The 22324-nt window shown below is 44.4% G+C and overlaps 1 protein-coding gene across 1 annotated transcript; it reads right to left on the reverse strand.

Moving 5' to 3' along the window:
- Positions 1-20666: 20666 nt before the first annotated feature.
- Positions 20667-22097, reverse strand: FUT4 (fucosyltransferase 4). Its single transcript, XM_063127740.1, has one exon. The coding sequence runs from the start codon at positions 22095-22097 to the stop codon at positions 20697-20699; it is 1401 nt and encodes a 466-aa protein (XP_062983810.1). The 3' UTR covers positions 20667-20696.
- Between the last annotated feature and the right edge of the window lie 227 nt (positions 22098-22324).

Consider the following 22324-nt stretch of genomic DNA (forward strand, 5'->3'; position numbering starts at 1 on the left):
TGATCATCCTGGTTGCCCTCCTCTGAACACGCTTCAGCTTGTCTGTGTCCTTCTTGAATTGTGGAGCCCAGAACTGGACGCAATACTCCAGATGAGGCCTAACCAGGGCTGAATAGAGAGGAACCAGGACCTCATGTGATTTGGAAGCTATACTTCTATTAATGCAGCCCAAAATAGCATTTGCCTTTCTTGCAGCCATATTGCACTGTTGGCTCATATTCATCTTGCGTTCTACAACAATTCCAAGATCCTTCTCATTTGTAGTATTGCTGAGCCAAGTATCCCCCATCTTGTAACTGTGCCTTTGGTTTCTATTTCCTAAATGTAGAACTTGGCATTTATCCCTATTAAATTTCATTCTGTTGTTTTCAGCCCAGCACTCCAGCCTATCAAGATCACTTTGAAGTTTGTTTCTGTCTTCCAGGGTATTAGCTATCCCCCCAATTTTGTGTCATCTGCAAATTTGATATGCGTTCCTTGCACCTCCTCGTCCAAATCATTAATAAAAATGTTGAAGAGCAGTGGGCCCAGGACTGAGCCCTGCGGTACCCCACTCGTTGCCTCTCCCCAGTTTGAGAAGGTTCCATTGATAAGTTCTCTTTGAGTCCGATTCTGTAGCCAACTGTGAATCCACCTAATAGTTGTTCCATCCAGCCCACTTTTAGCTAGTTTGTTAATCAGAATATCATGGAGCACTTTGTCAAAAGCTTTGCTGAAGTCAAGATATATGACATCCACAGCATTCCCACAGTCCACAAGGGAGGTTACCCAATCAAAAAATGAGATCAAATTAGTCTGACAGGACTTGTTCCTGACAAATCCATGTTGGCTTCTAGTGATCACTGCATTGATTTCAAAGTGTTTACAGATTGACTTCTTTATAATCTGCTCCAGAATTTTCCCAGGGATGGATGTCAGAATGACTGGTCTGTAGTTCCCAGGTTCCTCCTTTTTGCCCTTTTTGAAGATAGGGACAACGTTAGCCCTCCTCCAGTCGTCTGGCACCTCACCCGTCTTCCATGATTTTGCAAAGATAATAGACAAAGGTTCTGAGAGTTCTTCCGCTAGCTCCTTCATTACTCTAGGATGCAGTTCATCGGGCCCTGGAGATTTGAACTCCTTCAAGGAAATTAGGTGTTCTTGACCATTTGTTTATCAATCTCAAATTGCAATCCTGCCCCCTCAACTTCTGCTTCACTTCCTCCAGGGGGGTCATAGACCCGCTTTTTGGGAGAAGACTGAGGCAAAGTAAGAATTGAGGACTTCAGCCTTTTCTTTGTCACCTGTTATCAATTTGCCATCCTCATTAAGCAGTTGAACCACCATTTCTTTCCTCTGTCTTTTACTACTCACGTATCTGAAGAAAGCCTTTTTATTTCTTTTAGCATCCCTCACTAACCTCAGCTCATTCTCAGCTTTAGCCTTCCTGACGCCATTTTGGCACTTCTGCGCCACCTGTCTGTACTCTTCTTTTGTAGCCTGGCCTTCCTTCCACTTCCTATATGTATCCCTTTTTGTTTTCAGGTCATCTCTAAGCTTTTTGTGGAGCCACATTGGTTTCCTCTGTTGTCTTCTATCTTTTCTCCTTGTTGGAATTGTTTGTAACTGTGCCTTTAAAATGTCTTTTTTAAAATACTCCCACCCATCCTGCACTCCTTTTCTCATTAGGCTCACTTGCCACAGGACCTAACTTATTATAGTTCTGAGTTTATTAAAATCAGCTTTCCTAAAATCCAGAGTACGTGTATGGCTACACTCAACTTTTGTCTCCTTCATAATCAAGTATTCAAGTATGATGTGGTCACTTTCCCCCAGAGTTCCCGTAACTGCCACTTTATCCACTAAGTCATCCCTGTTGGTCAATATCAAGTCAAGGATTGCAGTTTCTATACAACTGTTAAAGATACAGGAGCCCTGTCCTCCTTTCCATATGGTCACCCTCTAGCTATACAGTAGACCAGTCTCTGCAAGCTGAGACTCTCTCACTCCTTACTTGGAAGCACCCAATGGCTGGCTCTTCTCCACATCTTTACTCATGCCTCAGCACTGTGTCTGTGCAAGGTTTGAGAAAAGGGAGGGTCATGGTAGAAACCAGCCTTCCCCAACCTGGTGTCCTCCAGAGGTGTTGGGCTACAACATCTGAGGCTTATGCATCAGGGATTATGGGAGCTGTCATCTGTAAATCACAGATTCCCCACCTCTGCTCTGCAATAAGACTTCCTTCTGGAAGTGGTAGGTTTGTGGCTTACCTATATAAAATAAAATGGAAAATAATATATAAATAGCAGCACTGTACAGTTTTCACTGTAGATGGAGGCATCATCTATCTGAATGGATTTTAAAGATAAAGAACAGTGAGAAGGGAGAGCAGAGTTCCTGACGTTGCCCATCAAGACGAAATAGGATTTAGGCAACAGGCTGAACAGGCACACAGGTAGTCACCTGCCTATACACTTCCGGTTGGAATTTAAGGTGTTGGTAATGACGTTTAAAGCCCTAAACAGCTTGGAACCTCGATACTTGAGGGAGCGCCTCTCCTTATATATGCCTGCCTGAGACTTGAGATCTGTTGGAGGAGCCCTTCTCCACATCCTACCAGCACAACACATACGCTCTGATGGGACAAGGGAGAGGGCTTTCTCTGTTGTGGCACCCTGACAGTGGAATGCCCTCCCCTTGGAAGCCTGACTGGCACCAACACTGATTTCATTTCGACGCCAAGTAAAAACATGGCTTTTTAACAAAGCCTTTAATGGTTGAATTCACTAAGATGGCATTGTTTTAACTGTTTTAATTGTTTTTACTGCTTTAAAATTATATATTGTTTTAACTTGGTTCATGGTTTAATTTGTTTTTAGCTGTGTATATTTATTGTTTTATACTGTATGCTTTTATCTGTACGCCGCCCTGAGATCTTAATGATATAGGGCGGGATACAAATGTTTTAAATAATATAATCATCATCATCATCATCATCCTCACCATGCGGCAAAATTTAGTTATTTATTACATTTCTGTACCTCCAGTTGCCGAAGCCCGCTGGGTGGTTTACAGCACTTAAAACCATAAAATACAACATAATGAAACGTAATATAAAAGCCTTTAAAAGTTTAAAACAATGGAATAATGCCAGAGTAAAAATCAGCAGTAGTATAAAGATCTAAAACACCATATTGCTATTTAAATTATAGCCATTATTTCTCAGTTTGCCTCTACACATATAAATACATATACATGTACATTTATGAACACATAGATAATTCACATATGCAGATCAGGATCCACTTTTTTGGTGAAGCATTTCTGCTTTTTTGGCAGTGCATAAGTGACACACACACACACACACACACACACACGCTTTTCACTTTCAGCTAAAACAAACAGCATTCGCTCTTTTGCTGCATTTATATTTCTCTGCTGCAGCTGTTCTATTATTGTGCATTTACCAGACCATTCTCTGCCGTTCCGGCAACAGACTGCAAATGCATTCCACAAATCGTGTACCTGTGATCAAGAGGATCTTATAGTCAAGGATGAATTGAAATGCAATCAGGCCTGATTCTGGAATGCTGGCAGCAAAGAGCTTCCCTTTCAAAACAACACACAGAACAGAGTATATTCTTCTGAAGGAAAAGATAAAATAGCAATTTATATAATAATAATAATAATAATAATAATAATAATAATAATAATAATAATAATTTATATAGCACTTAATTACAAAGCGCCGTACATAAAATAAAATAGGTCAGCAGTTTAGAAAAATACAATAAATACATTAATCCTAATAGGAAACCTTAACTGAATTAAAAGAATGTAACAATAAAAGCTTAAGATCAAAGACCCGTACAAAACATATAGTGGCCACCACAAGGGACACCAGCATGCTCTACTTCAGGAACAACCAGCCAACCCTCTCTATTCAAAAAGAAAGGGTTTCAAACTTTTCTTGAACACCTCCAAACTCTTGGTTAACCGCAGCGGCAGGGGAAGTGAATTCCACAGCTGTGGGACAAGGTCCATAAGGTAGAGTGGGTCTTTATGAATTTAAACATGCAAATTGCATGCAAACCTTTGTCCTCTTTTGTGCTGATGCACTTTCTCTTTTTTTGGTAATTCATATGTGGCTACCCTACTTCATATGTGGCTACCCTACTTTGCAAATAAGTTTTTTTGTTTAAGTTCCTAATCCATAACATATTTTACTAGACTCCCTGTTAGGTGGCCATGTGTTTGGTGGCCATCTGTTAGGTCCCTGTTAGGTGGCCATCTGTTAGGTGGCCTAACAGACACCCTGTTAGGTGGCTTTACAGAAGACTGTTTGAAGGGTGCACAGTCCAAGTTTGGTTTTGAAAGCAAAGAACCCAATGAGGGGAGAACATCAGGGGCCTTGAAATTGTCCATCAGCAGTTAGCACCAGGGTAGGGTGACCATATGAAAAGGAGGACAGGGCTCCTGTATCTTTAACAGTTGCATAGAAAAGGTAATTTCAGCAGGTGTCATTTGTATATATGGAGAACCTGGGGAAATTTCCTCTTCATCACAATAGTTAAAGCTGCAGGAGCTATACTAGAGTGACCAGGGCCCTGTCTACACGTTGTACTGAAGGCGCATGCATGCACCCCCAGTACGACCCCAAAATGATGGTGTAGACGGCAGCCCAGAAGAGACGGAGGAGGCGGCAGCTGGGGAACTGGCCGCGTCCTTGCCGCCGCCTCCCCGCCACCGCCGCCGCCTCCCCGCCAGCCTCCTGCTGCCGGGGTAAGAGCGACCCGGGTCTGAGAGCTCGGCTTCCGCCGAGGGCCTTCTTCCGCCGAGCTCTCCGACCCAGGTGGCTCTTTCGCCGGGGGGGGGGGGGCGCTGGGGGAGGCAAAGACAGAATTACAACAGTGGAGGTGAGCAGCGGCGGCAAGGACGCGGCCGAAGAGGCCAGAAACTTTTCGCCCCATCCCCGCGAGGGGCAATGCGGAGCCGCCTCCGCCTCTTCTGGCCTGAAGATCAGCATCTACACTAGGAGTTTCGGGGCGCCCTGGAGGCGCACGCAAGCGCCTTCAGGGTGCCCCGACGACTCTGTGTAGATTTGCTCTTAGTCTTCAGTGCAGACAGTTGTGTAGTTCAGTTCCTTGCTGTTTCTTTTCCCTATTTTGTTTTAGTGCATTCGTTTTGTTTGTCTAAATGTGTTATTGTGTTTTTAAAATTTTATGCTGCTGCTGGCTTTTACTCTGTTTTTTTTTTCCTATTCTTCTTAATATTTGCGAACCACCCAGATAGCTTTGGTTATTAGACAGAATAGAAATGTCATAATACAATAAAATACATAAAACCAACTCCAAAACCTGAGAGCCTTACTACCCAAGGCTTTTATTGTGTGCTCACTCACAGTATGGGTCCATTACACGATTTCCATTATCACAAATAATACTAGACTTTCCTTGTTAGAAGTAAAAACTCTGTTAAAATGGTTGCAAATCATGGGAGACGCCCTGGATAGGGTGACCATATGGAAAAGAGGAGAGGGCTCTTGTATCTTTAATAGTTGTATAGAAAAGGGAATTTCAGCCCTGTCCTCCTTTCCATATGGTGACCCTAGCCCTGGACGATGATGATGTTGTGTAAAGGACCTGCAAACAACCGAAGGCAAGGAATCATGAGCTCACAATAAAAGCCTTGTGTAGAAAGGCTCTTAGTTTCAGTGAAAGGAGCTCTGTTTTTGGTATGAGTAAAGCAAACTGGCAGGCTGCCCGAGCACACATTCGGTTAAAAAAAAGGCTTTTCAAAAAAGCTTAAAGCAAATTGCTGACAAGCTATTCTTGTACATTTCCTGCTTACATATTTTTTTAAAAAAAGGTGCATATGCTGGCGAATGGGCTCACCTGGATGCATACCTACACAGGAAGACAGAAGTGGGAGGAGATAAATGAGGGAGGGGGAAATAAGTGGTGGTGGAGACCACAGGTAGATATTGCTGCTTTCGTGGCTTGCTCCGTCCACAGCTATGAATTGGAGTTTGCTGATCATGGCAGAATAAAATAGCGCAAAATATCAGGATACCTTCTGAAGTGCGAAATGTACCTTGAAATCCTGTGTTTTAAAAAGCAACAGCCCCAAACAATGACCTTCTTCCGCAAGCACCCAGAGATTCCCCCAATGAGGTAGTGCCCGCTTCAGGTTTTGGGGAGCTGTTGGACAAGACACCCTCATTGGGCCCCCTTTATTTGCTCAGTCTATTCCCTCACTGCCACTATCACGAGCCTCTACCTATCTTCCTCATTTTGCTTGCTTGCCAAAGCAGAGAGCAAGTGAACAAGCAGGCAGCAACAACTACTCCTTCCTTCCTTCCTTCCTTCCCTCTTTGTTTGCTCACCTCTCTGGGTGAACAAGCAGTTGCAGTGTTAAATAGGAGGAGCAGGTCAAGGCGGCTCTTGTCAGCGGGCCACCTAGATAAGATATGGGTCCTCAACAAGTGCCCAATCATGCCGACTCTTGACACTGGCCCGGTAACCAAGAATCAGCTAGTACCTTTCACTACGAATCCCCCAGACACCCTGAAATGTTCATGTGGATCAGCCTGCATATTACACCTTACGCTTGGTGGCCCAGAGCATCTTTTATCAGCTTAGGCTGATATACAACAATGCCCTTATCTGGACAGAGATAGCCTAGCTACAGTTATCCATGCTCTGATAACCTCTCGCCTGGATTACTGCAATGCGTTCTACGTGGGGCTGCCTTTGAAAACAGTCCAGAAGCTTCAGCTGGTACAAAACAGGGCAGCGAGATTGTTAACGGGGACTGGCCAGCATGGTCGTATTATGCCAGTACTTTTCCAGCAGCACTGTCTGCTAGTCCATTTCTGGGCTGATTCAAAGTGCTGATATTAACATTCAAAGCCCTGAACAGCTTGGGGCCAGGTTACCTGAAGGATCATCTCCTCCCGTATGTACCAGCCCAGACCCTAAATATATGGCTTCTTATATCTTTTTGTCCTGTTATGGTTGGGTTGGGCTCAGCCCTGGGGCAAACGGGCTGACCACCACCTTCCAAGACATGTTTGGTGGCGACCTGAGAGACAGGCTTTTCCACAGCCACTCCCAGGCTGTGGAATTCCCTCCCAAGGGAGGCTAGGTTTGTTCCCTCTCTGCTGTCCATCCACCAGCAGGCAAAGACTGCTTTATTTTAGGGTGACCATATGAAAAAGAGGGCAGGGCTCCTGTATCTTTAGCAGTTGTATAGAAAAGGGAATTTCTGCAGGTGTCATTTGTATGCATGCAGCACCTGGTGAAATTCCCTTTTCATCACAGCAGTTAAAGCTGCAGGGAGGTTCACAATGTCTTCAAAATGACCCACAAACTTCCATGAGTGGCCAGTCACAAGTGTGCTATAAATTGCTCGTTTAGAGTCGCCCATAGCCTGTTAAGTCTGTGCCTCAACCTGCCTTCACCCTCTAAGGGACAAAAGTGCATGCTGCTGTCTGCGCTTCCATCCTCCAGATGTGTTGGATTACAACTCCCATCATTCCCAGCCAGATTCACCTTTGTCTTAATCTTACCCCATATCCTAAAGCCCGACTGGTGCCAACGCTGATTTTATTCCGGCGCCAATTGAAAACATGGCTTTTTAACAAAGCTTTTAATGGTTGAATTCACTAGGCACATTGTTTTAACTGTTTTAATAGTTTTACTACTTTTAAATTATATATTGTTTTAACTTGGTTTATGGTTTAATTTGTTTTTAGCTGTGTATATTTACTTTTTTTATACTGTATGCTTTTATTTGTATGCTGCCCTGAGATCTTATTGATATAGGGCAGGATATAAATGTTTTAAATTAAATAAATAAATAAAGCAGGCCATGCCTTTGTTTCAATTTCACAGGCAAGGTTCTACGATATACAGCCAGGTCTTCTGTTGAAGGTGTTCAGTTGGAGTTAGCAGACGGTGTTCCTTGGATCTCACGCTGAATTTTCTTCCAGGAGGTCCAACTTCACTTTTAGGACGTAAGAAGAGCCATGCCAGATCAGAACCAAGGCCTCTGATCCTGGGAGTAATATACAGCCATTATAATGAGGCTATCATAATAACTGATAGCCTTATCTTCCACCTACTTCCTGATACAATTATTATTCTGGTACGACGTAAGATATCACTTTGCAGCCTATCATATCAATGCGGGCCACTATTAGAAATTAAGTTTCTCGGTTTCTTTACTTGACTGCCCTTTTTCTGTCCTTTGTGTTTGCTAATAAAACTAACTCTTGGGTTATTAACCAGGTGTGTCAGGATCCAGGTAGATTCTGGACAATCTTATCTCATGCCACGTTACTGATTTTACACAGAACGGCAGGATATTTATCTTCTGAATTCAATAAACGCTGTGTACCTTGGGTGGCTTTCTTCTGCACTGATAACACTCACATATCCCTAAATAGCATGAGCAAGTGCTACGTGTGAAAATGACCTTCAGAATCCAACATTTAGCAGGCCTGCTGCACCTTCCAAACCTACAAATGTTTTTTTAAAAAAAAACATGTGAGGAGTTGAACATGCAATTTGTTATATGTAAGAAGAGAGAGGGTCTGGTGAAGGAAGGACCAATTCAAGATCACTGGGAGAACAGATGCTTTGGACACACAGTGTAGGGTGACCATATGGAAAAGAGGACAGGGCTCCTGTATCTTTAACAGTTGTATAGAAAAGAGAATGTCAGGAGGTGTCATTGGTATGGATGCAGCACCTGATGAAATGCCCTCTTCATCACAATCATTAAAGCTGCAGGTACTATACTAGAGTGACCACATACAAAAGAGGGCAGGGCTCCTGCAGCTTTAACGATTGTGATGAAGAGGGAATTTCACCAATGACACATGCTGGAATTCCCTTTTCTATACAACTCTTAAAGATACAGGAGATACAGGAGCCCTGTCCTCCTTTTCATATGGTCCCCCTAAATTCTAGAGAACCCCAAAGGGCTGGTTTTGGCGTACAGGCCTGAGGTTCCCTACTCCTAGTATAGACAATATTGAGCTAGATGGACTCCATGGTCTGACCTTATGGAAAGCAGCTTCCTAGGTTTGTATAATTAAAAAAAAATGTAACCAGAAATACTTCACTTACTAAATGGGATATTGAGATTGGTGGCTATCAAAAGGGATGCATAAATCAATGCAGTCTGTTGGGAGTAGGTTTCAAGGGCTATAGGGGACGTCAGTTAAGTCAGGGCTGATTCACACATATATGTACATCACTTACTTCCTCTGCTCTTGGTTACTGTCTTGGAGGACATCTTACCCAACCCCTTGCTCAAGGCAGGAATGTTGTAATTACAGGATTCCTTTCAAATTGTTGTCCAGCTTCTGCTTATATACCTCCAGCAAAGGAGTGGCCACCACCTTCCAAGGCAGCCTGTGACACTGTTAAACAGCTTTTACCATTAAGATGTTTCTGCTAATCTGACTCCTTTTAATGTCTACCCATTCATTCTAGTCCTGTACCCATGGCAAAACAATAAAATAAGACAAAAGAAGTATCAGTTTTATTTCTTGGTTCATGTGAGAAGTCCCCATGTTTTGAACAAATTGTAAAAATGGATTGGTAATTCAAGAAGTGGAAATGCTATTTTATTGTGGGGGTGGGCAGAAGATAGATTGAGATCTGCTGGTAGATCTCTGGGTGATTTGTTGAAGATTGGCAAGGATTTCTGACAACCGATTGTTTAACAATAGCAACAATCAAATGACACACACACACCCCACACACCAAATTAGGTAGCTGAAAAATAATGCTTTGACCAGATTCTTTTATACACTTGTTTCTAGTACTGGTCATTGTGGTAAATAACTGGCAAGGAGTCCAACTGCATGAAGATGAGGCATCCCAAACAGGCGGCCCCGTCCTGGTTTTTATTAAGAACTAAGTGGTTACATTTCTTGTTTACAAGTTATGATTGGTTGTTGCGTACAGCATGTTAATGCATGATTACCTCGTGCACAGAAGGTGCTGTTAGTGTGTGTTCAGCATGAATATATCATATAAGGGTTAAGGAAATGCGTGATCATGGTGCCTTCAGTACTGTATTGTATTCTCTGTGGCTCTTGCATCAGCACTTTCTTGCCATGGTTAGCCAGTGCCAAGATGTTCCTTAGCAAGACTGGTCTGCCAATACTGAATGTGTGCCAGAGAGGAACAACAATAACCCCTACATGTCATAATTTCCTGAGTTAAGCATGCATTCAGAATCAGCCTGTTCCTTCATTCCTAGCATATGTCCACCCACCTGAGCTGTATTTTGCTCTTGGCTCCAATTGGTGGGCCTTGGGGTCCTAGTAAAAACTAAAGTTGATGTTCTTATTTGCAAGCCTGAAATCTGCCCACTCTTGTCTTATTCCAGAAAATGTAATTCAGCAAATCTTCCAAAACCCACTATAATAATGGTGTTAATAGATGCTTTTAAAAAAGTGAATGGCTGGGTGGGGGGGCATTGGGGGGTTGCTTCTGGGAAGGAAAGGGCAAACTTTCCTCACTCTGCAACCCCCTCTCAAAAAAACACCCCTCACATGGCAATCAGGTTTTTAAAAGCTGGTTATCATGTGGGGGGGGGGGAGAATATGTTATGTGCGTATGTGTGGAACTGTGTGTGTGTGAGAGAGAGAATTAATAAGTGTGTGCTATGTGAGAGAATGGGCCTGTTCTAAGCCATGGTTAGGCTGCTAACCTTTTGCAGCAAGTGGTTGGTGAACCATGGTTATGTAGCTGCCATGGTTAGAAATAGTTCACAAGACACACTACATCATGGTTCACATGACATGCTAAGCCATAATGTTTAGCTCAAAATGCTTAACCATCATGGTTTAGTGTATTGTCTGAACAGGGCCAAGGTGTGTGAGTGTATGTAAGAGTGACCCTGCCCACTTTCACTCCGCCCACTTTCACTCCACCCACTTCTTGTGAGGGAGGGACACTCACCTATGGGACATGGCCTCCAAAAGGTTCCCTAAAAGATAATATGGACCTTGGGCCAAAACAGGTTTGCACCCCTGCACTATATGAACAAACTGTCTTCTTCTCTCAGCTGCCCTTTACGTAAACTAGAACCTGTTTGAAGCACCTGTGAGAAGCACACTTAAAACACACACAGGATTTGAAGTTGAGGGCCAAGCTAGATGTAGCAGCAGCAAAACCATCTGTCTGGGTCACCGAGCAATCCCTAGAACGCAGAGAGATGGGGAAAGACTTTATGAGCAGCATGAGTAGTTGGAAGCAGGGCCATGCAGCCTGGGGATAATGGGAGCTATAGTTGAACACATCAGGAGCACACCAGGTCAGGGAAGGCTGCTAAAAGAGAACAATCAAACAAAAATTATAACAGAAGTTCAAAGATCAAGGTTGAACATGGCCTTTTTTCTTGATAAGGCACAGGAGATCTAAAGTTTCTTGATAAGGCACAGGAGGCCAAAGGTTTCTTCACAGACTGAAGACATGTGGTTCTCCTGGACACAGCTGAGTAAATCGCAATCATTACAAACCTTAAGAAGTCTGGTTGCTTAGAAAATTATCAGTGGTCATAATGGGAATAAAGAACTTTAAGCATGTTTCTTCAGTGAAACAGCATTCAATCCATTGTGTTTGATGTAAAAGGAAAAGAAAAGGCCCTCTGCGCACTTGTTAAGACCCAATTGAAAACTTCCAAGCCTATCGTAAATGTTTAGGAATCACAAACATTTAAGAAAAAAGGGACAAAGAAGGAGAGACCATCCTTTTTTTGCTTTGTTTCACTTCTTTTAATTGTCATCTTATCAGAAATATGACTGCAAATATAAAAGTATTTTCTTTTCTTTTTGTAGGGAGAAAAATACCTGCAAGTATAAAATTCCCTGAGTTACCTGCATCAAAAATGTATAAAAAATTATCAGACCGTACACATTCCTGTCTCAGTTCGTTCAGGTAACTGAGATGCTATTTGCCTTGTTTCGTTTTGTTTTCTTGTTAGAACGTCCTCCCACAGCTTAAGACACACACATCAGAATTAATGACAGTGTTTCATTAATTACCATTGCAAAATGGTGTAATTCTACAAGCAATTCTGAACAGAAAGTAATGCAGGTTGAGGGCATGTTTGACGTATTATACAGCAGAATGTGACACTTCCAGTTATAACTGTTGTAGTACCTCCTAAAGGTGCATTAAAATTACCCTACCCTGATCCTGCAAGGGAGATCTATGCACATGAGGAGGCTTCCAGGTACACCTCCACTTGCAGGATCAGAATCCACAGGTGTCAATTTGAAGTGCATCCCAATGTGGGTGCCATCTACTGCTTTCACTACAATGCACATTTGAATGAACATCCCCATCCACCTGGTCATGAGTAAACAGTGCCTTTTAAAATCAAGAGTAGAATTTGATATGGATAATGGGATTTGCATATACATAAGCCTGGACACTGAAATCTTTGGTTACTCAACCCTGAAATTAAATCTGCTGGTACAAATGGGACAGTTAAAATCATAGGGATGTAGAAATGGGATACATAGCAATATACCATTTTGCTAAAATAAAAAATGTCCAGGTTTCAAAGTCAACAGAAGGTTCTCTTTACAAATAACTATTGCAAGAAATGATTGAGGAAAAATTATTAGAAATAATAGTTAACCAATGAAAGTCCCCACGCATCACTGTATGGCCCTTTGCAGCTGGACTGGTATATGAAGACAACAACCCACTCAACTAGCATCTACTCAGTCAAATGCTAGCCTAGAAATATTTTAATAAGTAAATTCACAGCTGATGCAAATGAGATTATTATGTACTCAGGTTTCCCAGAGTATAAAATTCCATGGGAGAAGCAAGGTACTTTTGAGAGAAGGTACTTTCTTTCACTCCATATCATGTATTTTGATTCATCCCAATTGCTCTATGAATGGGAGGCTCTGCTGAGATAGGTCAGTGTCCAAAGAATTGCTTTAGGCATGCCCCCAAACCTGGCTATGCCTAGTGAATTTTTTTTTTCTATTTTAACTTTCACTTTGAACAGCAGAAGCCTAGATCCATGCCAAGTGCTTTTGAAACTCCTCTCAATTTTAGCAGAGTTTAACAATGTGGCACAGACATTAAAGAACCCTCCTTTGGCAACACTCAATCAAGAATTTTGTTTGGGTTCAGTCCATGGGAAATTATAAGTCATTCTATGAGTGACCAACAATATGAGACCTTGGCCTCATATGAGCTGCTGGGCTATATTTCAAGCTTATTGTTGGTATAATCGTTCCCTCTATATCTGATGTTTGGAGGTGAGTGCCAGTGCGTATGTACCCAAAACAGCAGCATCTACACCCAAGGGGTAGGTAGGAGCAGGTTTGGGGGGAAACCCGAGGTTTGCAGAAGTATGAACAAATCTGTGGGGGGGACGGGACTCTAAGGGAGGTAAAAAAAAGCCAATACCGCCCAATAAGGACTGAGTGTTGGCAGGGGGACAGAAAACTGGGTGGAAGGGAGGAATGGAGTGTCATAGAAGAGGGCATGGGTGACTGACTAGAACACAGGAAGCTGCCCTATACTGAGGTCAGATTCTTGGGCCCAGTGTCAGCTCTAGGTTTTTGAGACCCTTTGGGCAAGACCTCCTCAATGAATGTCCTCCCTCATTCAGTGAGTCCACCTTCTCACCACCATTATCACCAGCTGCTTCTGCTCCTCCTCCTCTTTCTCATTATTGCAACCACTTGCGTGCTTGACAGGCAGAAAGATGATGAGCAAGCAGGCCATGGCATCTACTGCTCCTCCTTCTCAACATCACTGTTGTCTGGGCCAGGGCCAGAGGCAGGTGAACAAGCAGGTTGCAATGGTGAAGAGGAGCAGCAACTCCAGGGAATTCTCATCAGTGGGCTCCTACCACCATGTGAGCCCTCGACACGTGCCAAATCATGCCTACCCATAATGGTGTCCCTGATTGGTCCATCCAGCCCAGTATTGTCAACGCTGACTAGCAGTGGTTCTCCAAGGTTGCAGGCAGGATTTCTTTCCTAGACCTACCTACCTGTAGATGCTGGGGACCTTCTGCATGCAAAGCATGTGCTGTGCCACCAACCTACATCCTCTCTCCTTAGGGGAACGCTCTGAAACATTTTGTTGCAGATCCCACTTGTTTGCAAATTAACATGGGAGAGGGCCTTCTCAGTGGCTGCTCCAGTGCTTTGGAACTCTCTTCCCGGGGAAGCTAGACTGGCTCCCTCCTTGATGGGCTTTTGGAAGCAGGCAAAAACTTGTTTGTTCCAGCAGGCCTTTGGAGAATAATCTGGTCCTCCATCTATGTTAAGGACTTGTAAAATTGTCATGTATTTTAAACATTTATGTTTTAGTGTTGTTGTTATTGTTGTTATTATTATTATTATAATATATTGTACATTTCTTATCCTAGGTTTAAAATGTATATATTTTAAATTTTGTAAGGCCGCCTTGAGGTCAGTATTGGGCAAAAGGCGGGATATAATAATAATAATAATAATAATAATAATAATAATAATAATAATTTTTAAAAAATTACACCACCACCCTGACTGGGGCTTGGAGGGGGGACCGAATTCTTAAATGCCTGCAATCAAATTATTAAGCATTTAGATTTGTCTAGCTTTCTCCTTAGTGGTTAAAGACAGGGCCGGCCAAATCCCAAAGCTTAAGCAGGTGGTAAAATTCCAACAAGTGGTACAGGATGCCATTCTTTGTCTTCAAAATGGTAAACACTTACTCTCCTTCATGATTTGGTCATATTTGTGAGGCCAAGTGTACTGGCAGTTTTCAGCTGGGCTGCTTTGAAGATAATATTTGGATCTTGAATATTGAATATTGAAACTGGTCATCTACCTCATTTCCTTGGAAGGAACAGCATGACCCGAAAGAAAACCCGTGATTCAGCAGTAAGTGACCAACATGTTTAGGTATTGGCCACGTTCAGATGTCATGCTAAACCATAGTTTTAGCATGATATGAATGAGCTTAGGCAGTTGCCTAGACAGACTGAAAACCCATGGTGGCTGCAAGGTGCTGCTGCGTCGATTATACGAGGCAAAAGCCACCTCACAGCGATCATAGGGCTTTCCCGCGACACTGTGACTTTAAAAAAGTCAGGGACTTACCCCGACTGTTTCGCTCGGAGTGAGGTGAGTACAGCACATTCGCTGTCTATCCTCGCTCCAGAGTCGCAGTGGAGGTGTTCCCAGGTGGATGGTGACCCCTGATTGGTTGCTGTCCACCCAGGCAGAGGACAGAAATGTACCCAGCATGCCAATGGCCACTGGAAATACTGCACCCTTCTTCTGTGTTGGGATTAGCCACCGCCACCCCGGAACAGAGAAAGCAGCACCATGTACATTGATGGTGCTATATAAATAAATAAATAAATAAATAATAATAATAATAATGGAGTTTTGCTTAAGGCAGCGGCAACCAAACGCCATATAAGCAGCCGCTAGGTGAGCCTTGTGCCTGCCCCTGCTCTTTCTCAAATGATTGGAATATCAGAACTTTTCCCTTCCATTTTTGTTTATCTGTGGCTTGTTGTGTGGTCCAGACAAACTATGATTCATGTTTGAAACAAACCATGGGTTATGAAGTGGTCTTGTTTAAACAAACCGTAGTTGACTTTAATCACATCTCAGGGTTTGAATGAAACGCTAAACCGCGGTTAAGTAAAAGTGGAAGCAAAAAGCTTCTGAACTTCTCCACATGGCTGTGGTACAAGGAGGAAGGAGCGCGTGAGCTCAAGAATCTCCTAGGATTGTTCATGTCACACTAAACTGTGGTTAGGTCGACCTCCCCCAATGTGGTGCCTTCCAGATGTGTTAGACTACAACTGCTATAACCCCTAGCAACAAATCTGGAGAGCACCAGGTTGGGGAAAGATGATTTAGTGTGAAATCTAAACAAGACCATTGTTCAAAAATAAATAAATGGCTAAGGTCCAGTCTTTATAAAAAGACAAATCATTGTTAACATTATTTTAAAGAGAAATTACACAGTTACAGACATAAAACAAAGTGCCCCATCTAGCCAAAGTTAATCTCTTTTAAGTCCCAGTAATTTTAGTGGAAGGGATTCAAGAACATGCTTAATATCCCATTGAAATCAATGGGGTTGAACAGTGTTTGATTGGGGTTGGATTGTGCCCAAAGTGATGAAATAATAAAGCATTATGCTCTCTCCAAAGAATTCTTTTTAAACCAATATGAATAAAATATATCGGTGATATTCAGTTTGCATTTCCTAATGAACAAATTGCAAAACAGATGTCAAAACCAATAAGGGTGCCATTAAAACCTTCTGATAAGGGTAGCCTAAAATGCATGAAGCAGATTATGATGAATCAAATGGGCCTGTATTGCAGTCATACCATGGAATGTGGATTATGGAGTCCAATGCAGAATCCAGGAGCCAGAAAAAAATCTCAGGCTTCTGAGCTGGATTTCCTTGTATTTGTTTGACGCAAGTTAGTAGTCCTCATGGCTGTAAGAACCCAGAGTAAAAACACATTGGCAGTTTCTACAGAATAGATCTTTCCTATATGCCTTAACACTCTTTCCCCCCCTTTCTAAGCCCACACAGCAAGCCTGTTAAAAATCCACATTCCAAATTTGAAGCTAGGCAAATTTTGTCATGAATGCCTGATTTGCACAATGCCTTTCAATTGCAATCTCTTAAGTCTCTGATTAATCACTGCATCATTAATCATTTTTTATAAATAAAAAATTATAACATTATCCTATTCATGTCTATGCAGATGTTTGTCCCACTGAGTTCAGTGAGATTTACTCCAATGTAAGCCTGCACAGGATTGCAGTGTCCATCCTTCATAAATACGTCTGATGAAATAAGAGATTATGCCTAATTTTTTCCTCCATGACGGCATGGGAAAATTACGCAAACGCCGGTAAACACGTGCAAACTCCCAGATAAAGCTCGGAGGGCGTGTTTGCTTTGTTCTTTCCAGCTTTGGCTCTCCTCACTCTTCTCCCTGGGCATAAGTACAGTTATTTTTAGTGAAATAAACCTTTTATACCTGTTTGTTATCACAGCACCTGAACTCCCCCCCCCCCACACACAATTCTTGTCTGCTGGGATTTATCTGAAGATTCATAGATACTCCTTGCTTTGAGGCGCTTTCCATTTATATTATTTCTATGAGATTTGGCTTTGACATTAAATCTGCAAGGGTTAAACACGGGGGTGGGGGGAGAATCTGAACACAAATCTTGTGTGCATGTGTGATGACCACAGCAGCTCAAATATCTGCCCATACACAGAAAACACATAGGAAGCTGCCTTATATACAGTCAGAAGATTGTCAATCTAGATCGTTCTTCCCTAACCTGGTGCCCTCCTGGTACGTTGGGACTACAACTCCCATGCTCACTGAGGGTAATGGGGGTTGTAGTCCAGCACACATGGAGGGCACTTGGTTGGGAAAGCCTGATCTCGCTCATTGTCAGCACTCATAGAACCATAGTCGGAAAGGGCCTTGAAGGTCATCTAGCCCAACCTCCTGCTCAATGCAGACTCTGCACTGCAGGGTGCAGCTTCAGCATCCCTGACAAGTGGCCATCCAGCCTCTGCTTAAATAGCTCCACTGAAGGAGAACCCACCTGCTCCAAAGGCAGCTTCTTCCACTGCTGAACAGCTTTCATGGTTATGATGTTTCTCCTAATGTTTCACCAAAATCTGCTTCCCTGCACTTCCAGCCAATGGTTCTAGTCCTAGAGGCTGTCTTCACAGTGTCGAGTTGGTGCTGCCTTCCCCCAACACCCCACAGTTTTACTTACCTGGGGTAGAGTTGGGTCATCCCTACAGCAAAGAGGGACCACAGGGTTTCTGGCAGTCATCCAGGTACTTGAGCTGCCCCCACCCTCTTCCTTGTTTCCGGCGACTAATCCTTGGTCGCCTTCCACCAAGACTGCCCCCTGGGTCAGCCACAGAGCAAGGTCAGATGAGGAAGAGCTGGGGTGACCTTGCTCCCACTGAAAAAGCTGGAGTAGGTCCCCAAAAAAATTTCTGCACAGCTTCACAAGAAAGCTCCGCAGTGGCTGCGAATCTGTGGCTGCGTTATATAACTCTGACCATATATAGACAGCCCCCTGCCCTCTGAAGCAACAGTGATCAACTCTGTTCCATTTTCTGCATGACAGCCTTTCAAGTATTTGAAGATTACTATCATGTTTCCCTTAATCTTCTCTTCTCTGGGCTAAACATCCAAAGCTCTTCCAACCAATCGTAGCAGCAGCTGCCTAGGGTCTCAGGCAAGGATTTTTCCCATCATCTACTTCTTGTTCCTTTTTTAAAAACTGGACATATCCGGGATTGAACCTGGGCATGTTCTACATGCAAAGCACATGCTTTACCCCTGAGCTACGGTCTTCTCCCTCTCTGTATACACAGGACACTGTCCAGTCTTGTTGGGTGTGAATTAAGGGTGATGACAGACGTAATAAACACAGAGCAGGAGGGCTAGTTTGAAAGCATCTTCACTGTGATCAGCACAATGTGACAACTCCTCCTATGCGGCAGAGTCTTGCTATTTACTGTTTTACTCTGTACAGCACCATGTACATTGATGGTGCTATATAAATAAATAATAATAATAATAATAATAATGAGTTGAACTTGTGGGTTGGGGCAGGTTGGGTGGAATAATTCCACAAATTTGCAGCAAAAGCTTGCTGTGCACAAGATACCCCCCCCAACAGTTTTGGAAACATGTTCTTTTAAAAGACATGCATTTGAAAGAGAAAGTAAGATGAACATATAAAGATGTGTGTGCTGCTTAATATTTTAAATGACTGAAGTGGGGTAGGCAACCTGGTGCCCCCCAGATGTTTAAGACCACAACTCCCATAAGCCACAGCCAGCATGGAGGATTGCTTACTCTGGATTCACTGGCATCTTGATCACACATATTTGAAATACAGGAGGGGTAACGTCTCTTTAATTATTATGACTGCCTTCACCCTAAGAGTGTGCCTGGAACACACACACACACACACACACACACACACACACACACACATCCCTACCACTCCACATTGTAAGAGAAATTCAGTAGCGGTGGAAGAGAAGTTTTCCCAGTTTTGGTGAACTTCTTCTAACAAAGGAAGGTCTGGGAAACTTCTAAGGAAGCCAGGAGTTCCTAGGTACACAATCTGAAAACGATCCGTTTAGATAAACTTTTAGGTACAATGGAAATATGCAATCCAAAGAGCTAACATTGATTATAGTGACACATTTGTAGTTTCTTGGCATGGCACATTCAATCTGTGCAGCAGCTATGGATTCTACAACAGAAGGCCAGGATCGTGTATCTGTGGTAGAACATCAGCTTTGAAGTAGCACTGAATCTACCAATGTGCAATGATGGAATTTTATGTAGTCAGACATATAACGCTCCCTCTGAATACCTTATCAAGGTGAGAGAACATGCTTTGTATGCAGAAGGTTCAAGGTTCAATCCCTGTTATCCCCAGGTAGGACTGGGCCAATGGCTGGATTGAGTTGTAGTCCAACACATCTGGAGGTTGAGAAACACTGGTGTAGACCAGAGGTGGGCAGCAAGTAGATCTACAAATGTTTTGGACTTCAATTCCCAGCATTCCTGAACAATGGCCATGTTCACAGGGGCTTGTGGGAGTTTAGATGGACCAATGCTCCAACTCAGCATAAAGCAGCTTCCTACAAGTCCACACATTTTAATATGGAATAGCAGGTAACCTATAAAAAGGCTGTACTAGGACCAATTTACGCAATTATATACCTGTGGTGCTGATGCAGTGAAGAGATTGCATGCTGACGTTTCCAGGCAACTTTGCTGTGACGAATGGTCTTGTGAAACTATCCGTTTCCATGTCTCTCCACGACAAGCAAAAGCTTTAAAATGTGGGTAACGTCAGGGGATAGCAAGTCAGAATCTTAAACTGGCTGGCCGTGACCAAGATGCCATAATAGTCAATAATTAGAGGCAGTATGAATATGTACACCAGTTGTTGTTAACATGGGTGGGAGCATGCTGTTGCACTTGTGTCTTGCTTCTGGCATCTCAGTCAACAGCTGGTCAGCCACTGTGTGAACAGAATGCTAGACTAGATGGACACTTGGTCTGATCCAGCAGGGCTCTTCTTTTAGCCTTATGTAAGTCACTATAGATCACCGCCTCAACCACTCTCTGCAAATAACAACTGAGTTACATGTTAAGCAAAATTATTTGGTAGAATGCTTCTTGTACTCTAACCTGTCATGCTTTCTGTGCATAGGAGGGACCACATTTTTAATGTTCCCCTTAAAACCAGAACACCAGTGAGAAGAGTTGTAGCCTTAAGCTTTCCCTAAAAGGCTAGCTTTTTAGATGAAGGGAAAAAATTAACAAACGGAAGCATTCAAATGTTGTTTCCCCGTCTGACATGATAGAATCCAACAAAGACTTTCCTCAGTGATCGCGCAGTTCTACCCCAAGAGCCAAGAGGAGAGGCCATGAAAGTTTAATAATTTGTGGTGACTCTCCACATGGTGATTGAAGCAAGCAATCTTTGTAAATTTGCCTTCATTTTTTTTTTAAAAAAAAAGCAAAGCTGGGTGCCTTGGGGCAAGAACCTGTCAACCCTAGTTCTCGGTATGCGTCATATTCCCCTCAAGTTTTTTTTTTTTAAATAGAGGTTCTTGCATGATCAACTAGCCAACCCCACGCGGTGAACTCTCAAACCAGTTGGCTAGATTCTGTATGGTCTTGAATTGCTTCCCCGCAGTCTTGACCACATCACAAACCCTGCAACAATGTTCGTCCCAGAAAGACGTCACCTGGACATCGTACCGCTTCCTCCAGGCAAAATACCTCCGGTAGCTGCTCTTGTTCTTATCAAGGAATTTCAGGTACAAGGCCAGCTGCTTGGGGCTGGAGAAGTCATCAATATGTATGAAAGAATCAGAGGGCACAAAAAGCTCATAGTTCGACCTGGATGGCCCCAATACGACAGGCACGGCCCAGGCCTTCAAGGCGTTCCTCCAGAGCTTCTCGGTGATGTAGTCCGGATGCTGGGAGTTTTCGAAGGCCAAGTAGAACTTGTACTCCGAGACGGTCTTGATCACGTTGTCATTTTTCAGCTCCAGGCCCTGGGCCCCGTACACGTCAATGGGCAGGTAGTCCCTCAGCTGGCGGTAGTAGCGTACCCGGGCATGCTCTTCGTTCCAGTTGCTGATGACCCAGGCCACCAGCTTGGTCTTCCTAGGCAAGGTCAGGTGGCGTTCCAGGCCCAGGCTGGGCCGGAGGTAGCCGTAGGGCACGAAGACGTCCGAGTCCACCCGGTAGGACATGGTCCAGTTGAAGAGGCCGGTCAAGTCGCGGAGCCCGTGGGTGTGGGAGGGCGACTCGAAGTTCATCCATACCCACCGTTGGGCAGGGGGCCGCAGCCGGGGTATCTGGCCAGGACCCTGCGAGATGAGGTCCCTGTGGTGGAAGAGGACGGCGTGCGCCTCTTGCAGGCGCCCGCGGTCGGTGGTGAGGCGGCAGCCGCTGACGTTGAAGAGGCGCAGGCAGTCGCCCAAGCGCCGGCTCAGCCCGAAGGGCTCCCACCACAGCAGCACCGTCACGAGCGGCTCTCCGGCGGCGTCCATGGGCCGCCCCGTGGGTGACGGCGGCTGCAGGGTGCTGACGGCGTACAAGGCCAGCGCGGTGCAGCAGGTCAGGACGGCCGCCAGCAGACGCCACTGCCGCCTGGCCACGCTCGGGCAGCGGCGGCCTTGCCGGAGCAACTCCCAGAGCGCGCGGCGGGGGCGGGGGCGCGCTCGTAGCGGCCCCAAGCACGGCTCGGCGCTTTCCATAGCGGGCGCGCTTTCGGCCTCCTCCGGGCACCGGCGCCTACGCTCTCCGAGAGCAACAGAAGCCAGAGCAGCCCAGGAGGCGGCCGCCGGCGCCGGCGCCCGAGGGGCTGAATGGAGAACCGGGAATGAAGCATCCTCGTATTGCGGCTGGTGATAGTGCTGTTGCCACCGCCTCCTCCCAGCGCCCGGCTCCTCCTGCGGCGGGCCCCGGTCATGCCTCCCGAGGTGCCCGGAGGCGCAGCCCCGCCCGGCCATGCGCCCGCGGGACTCTTCTCCGGACCCGCACCCGCCTTACTGAGCGGTAGCGCAGTCCCTCCCCTCTCCAGCATCATCTGGGCCAACTTCCCCCTCGCGGATCCACCTTCTTAGAACGACGCCGGACACGGCGAGGTTCTTCTGCTTCTTGCTTCTTCTTTTTTTAAAAAAATAAAAAGCTGCTTTGGCTTTAAACAGCCGCCGGACAGACAGGCGGAAATTTACCC

This window comes from Elgaria multicarinata, chromosome 5, assembly GCF_023053635.1.
Source record: "Elgaria multicarinata webbii isolate HBS135686 ecotype San Diego chromosome 5, rElgMul1.1.pri, whole genome shotgun sequence".
NCBI lineage: Eukaryota > Metazoa > Chordata > Lepidosauria > Squamata > Anguidae > Elgaria > Elgaria multicarinata.

What these genes read in the sequence shown, in the direction of transcription:
- FUT4 (XM_063127740.1), bottom strand. Translation starts at nt 22,097, where the DNA reads ATGGCCGGGCGGGGCTGCGCCTCCGGGCACCTCGGGAGGCATGACCGG.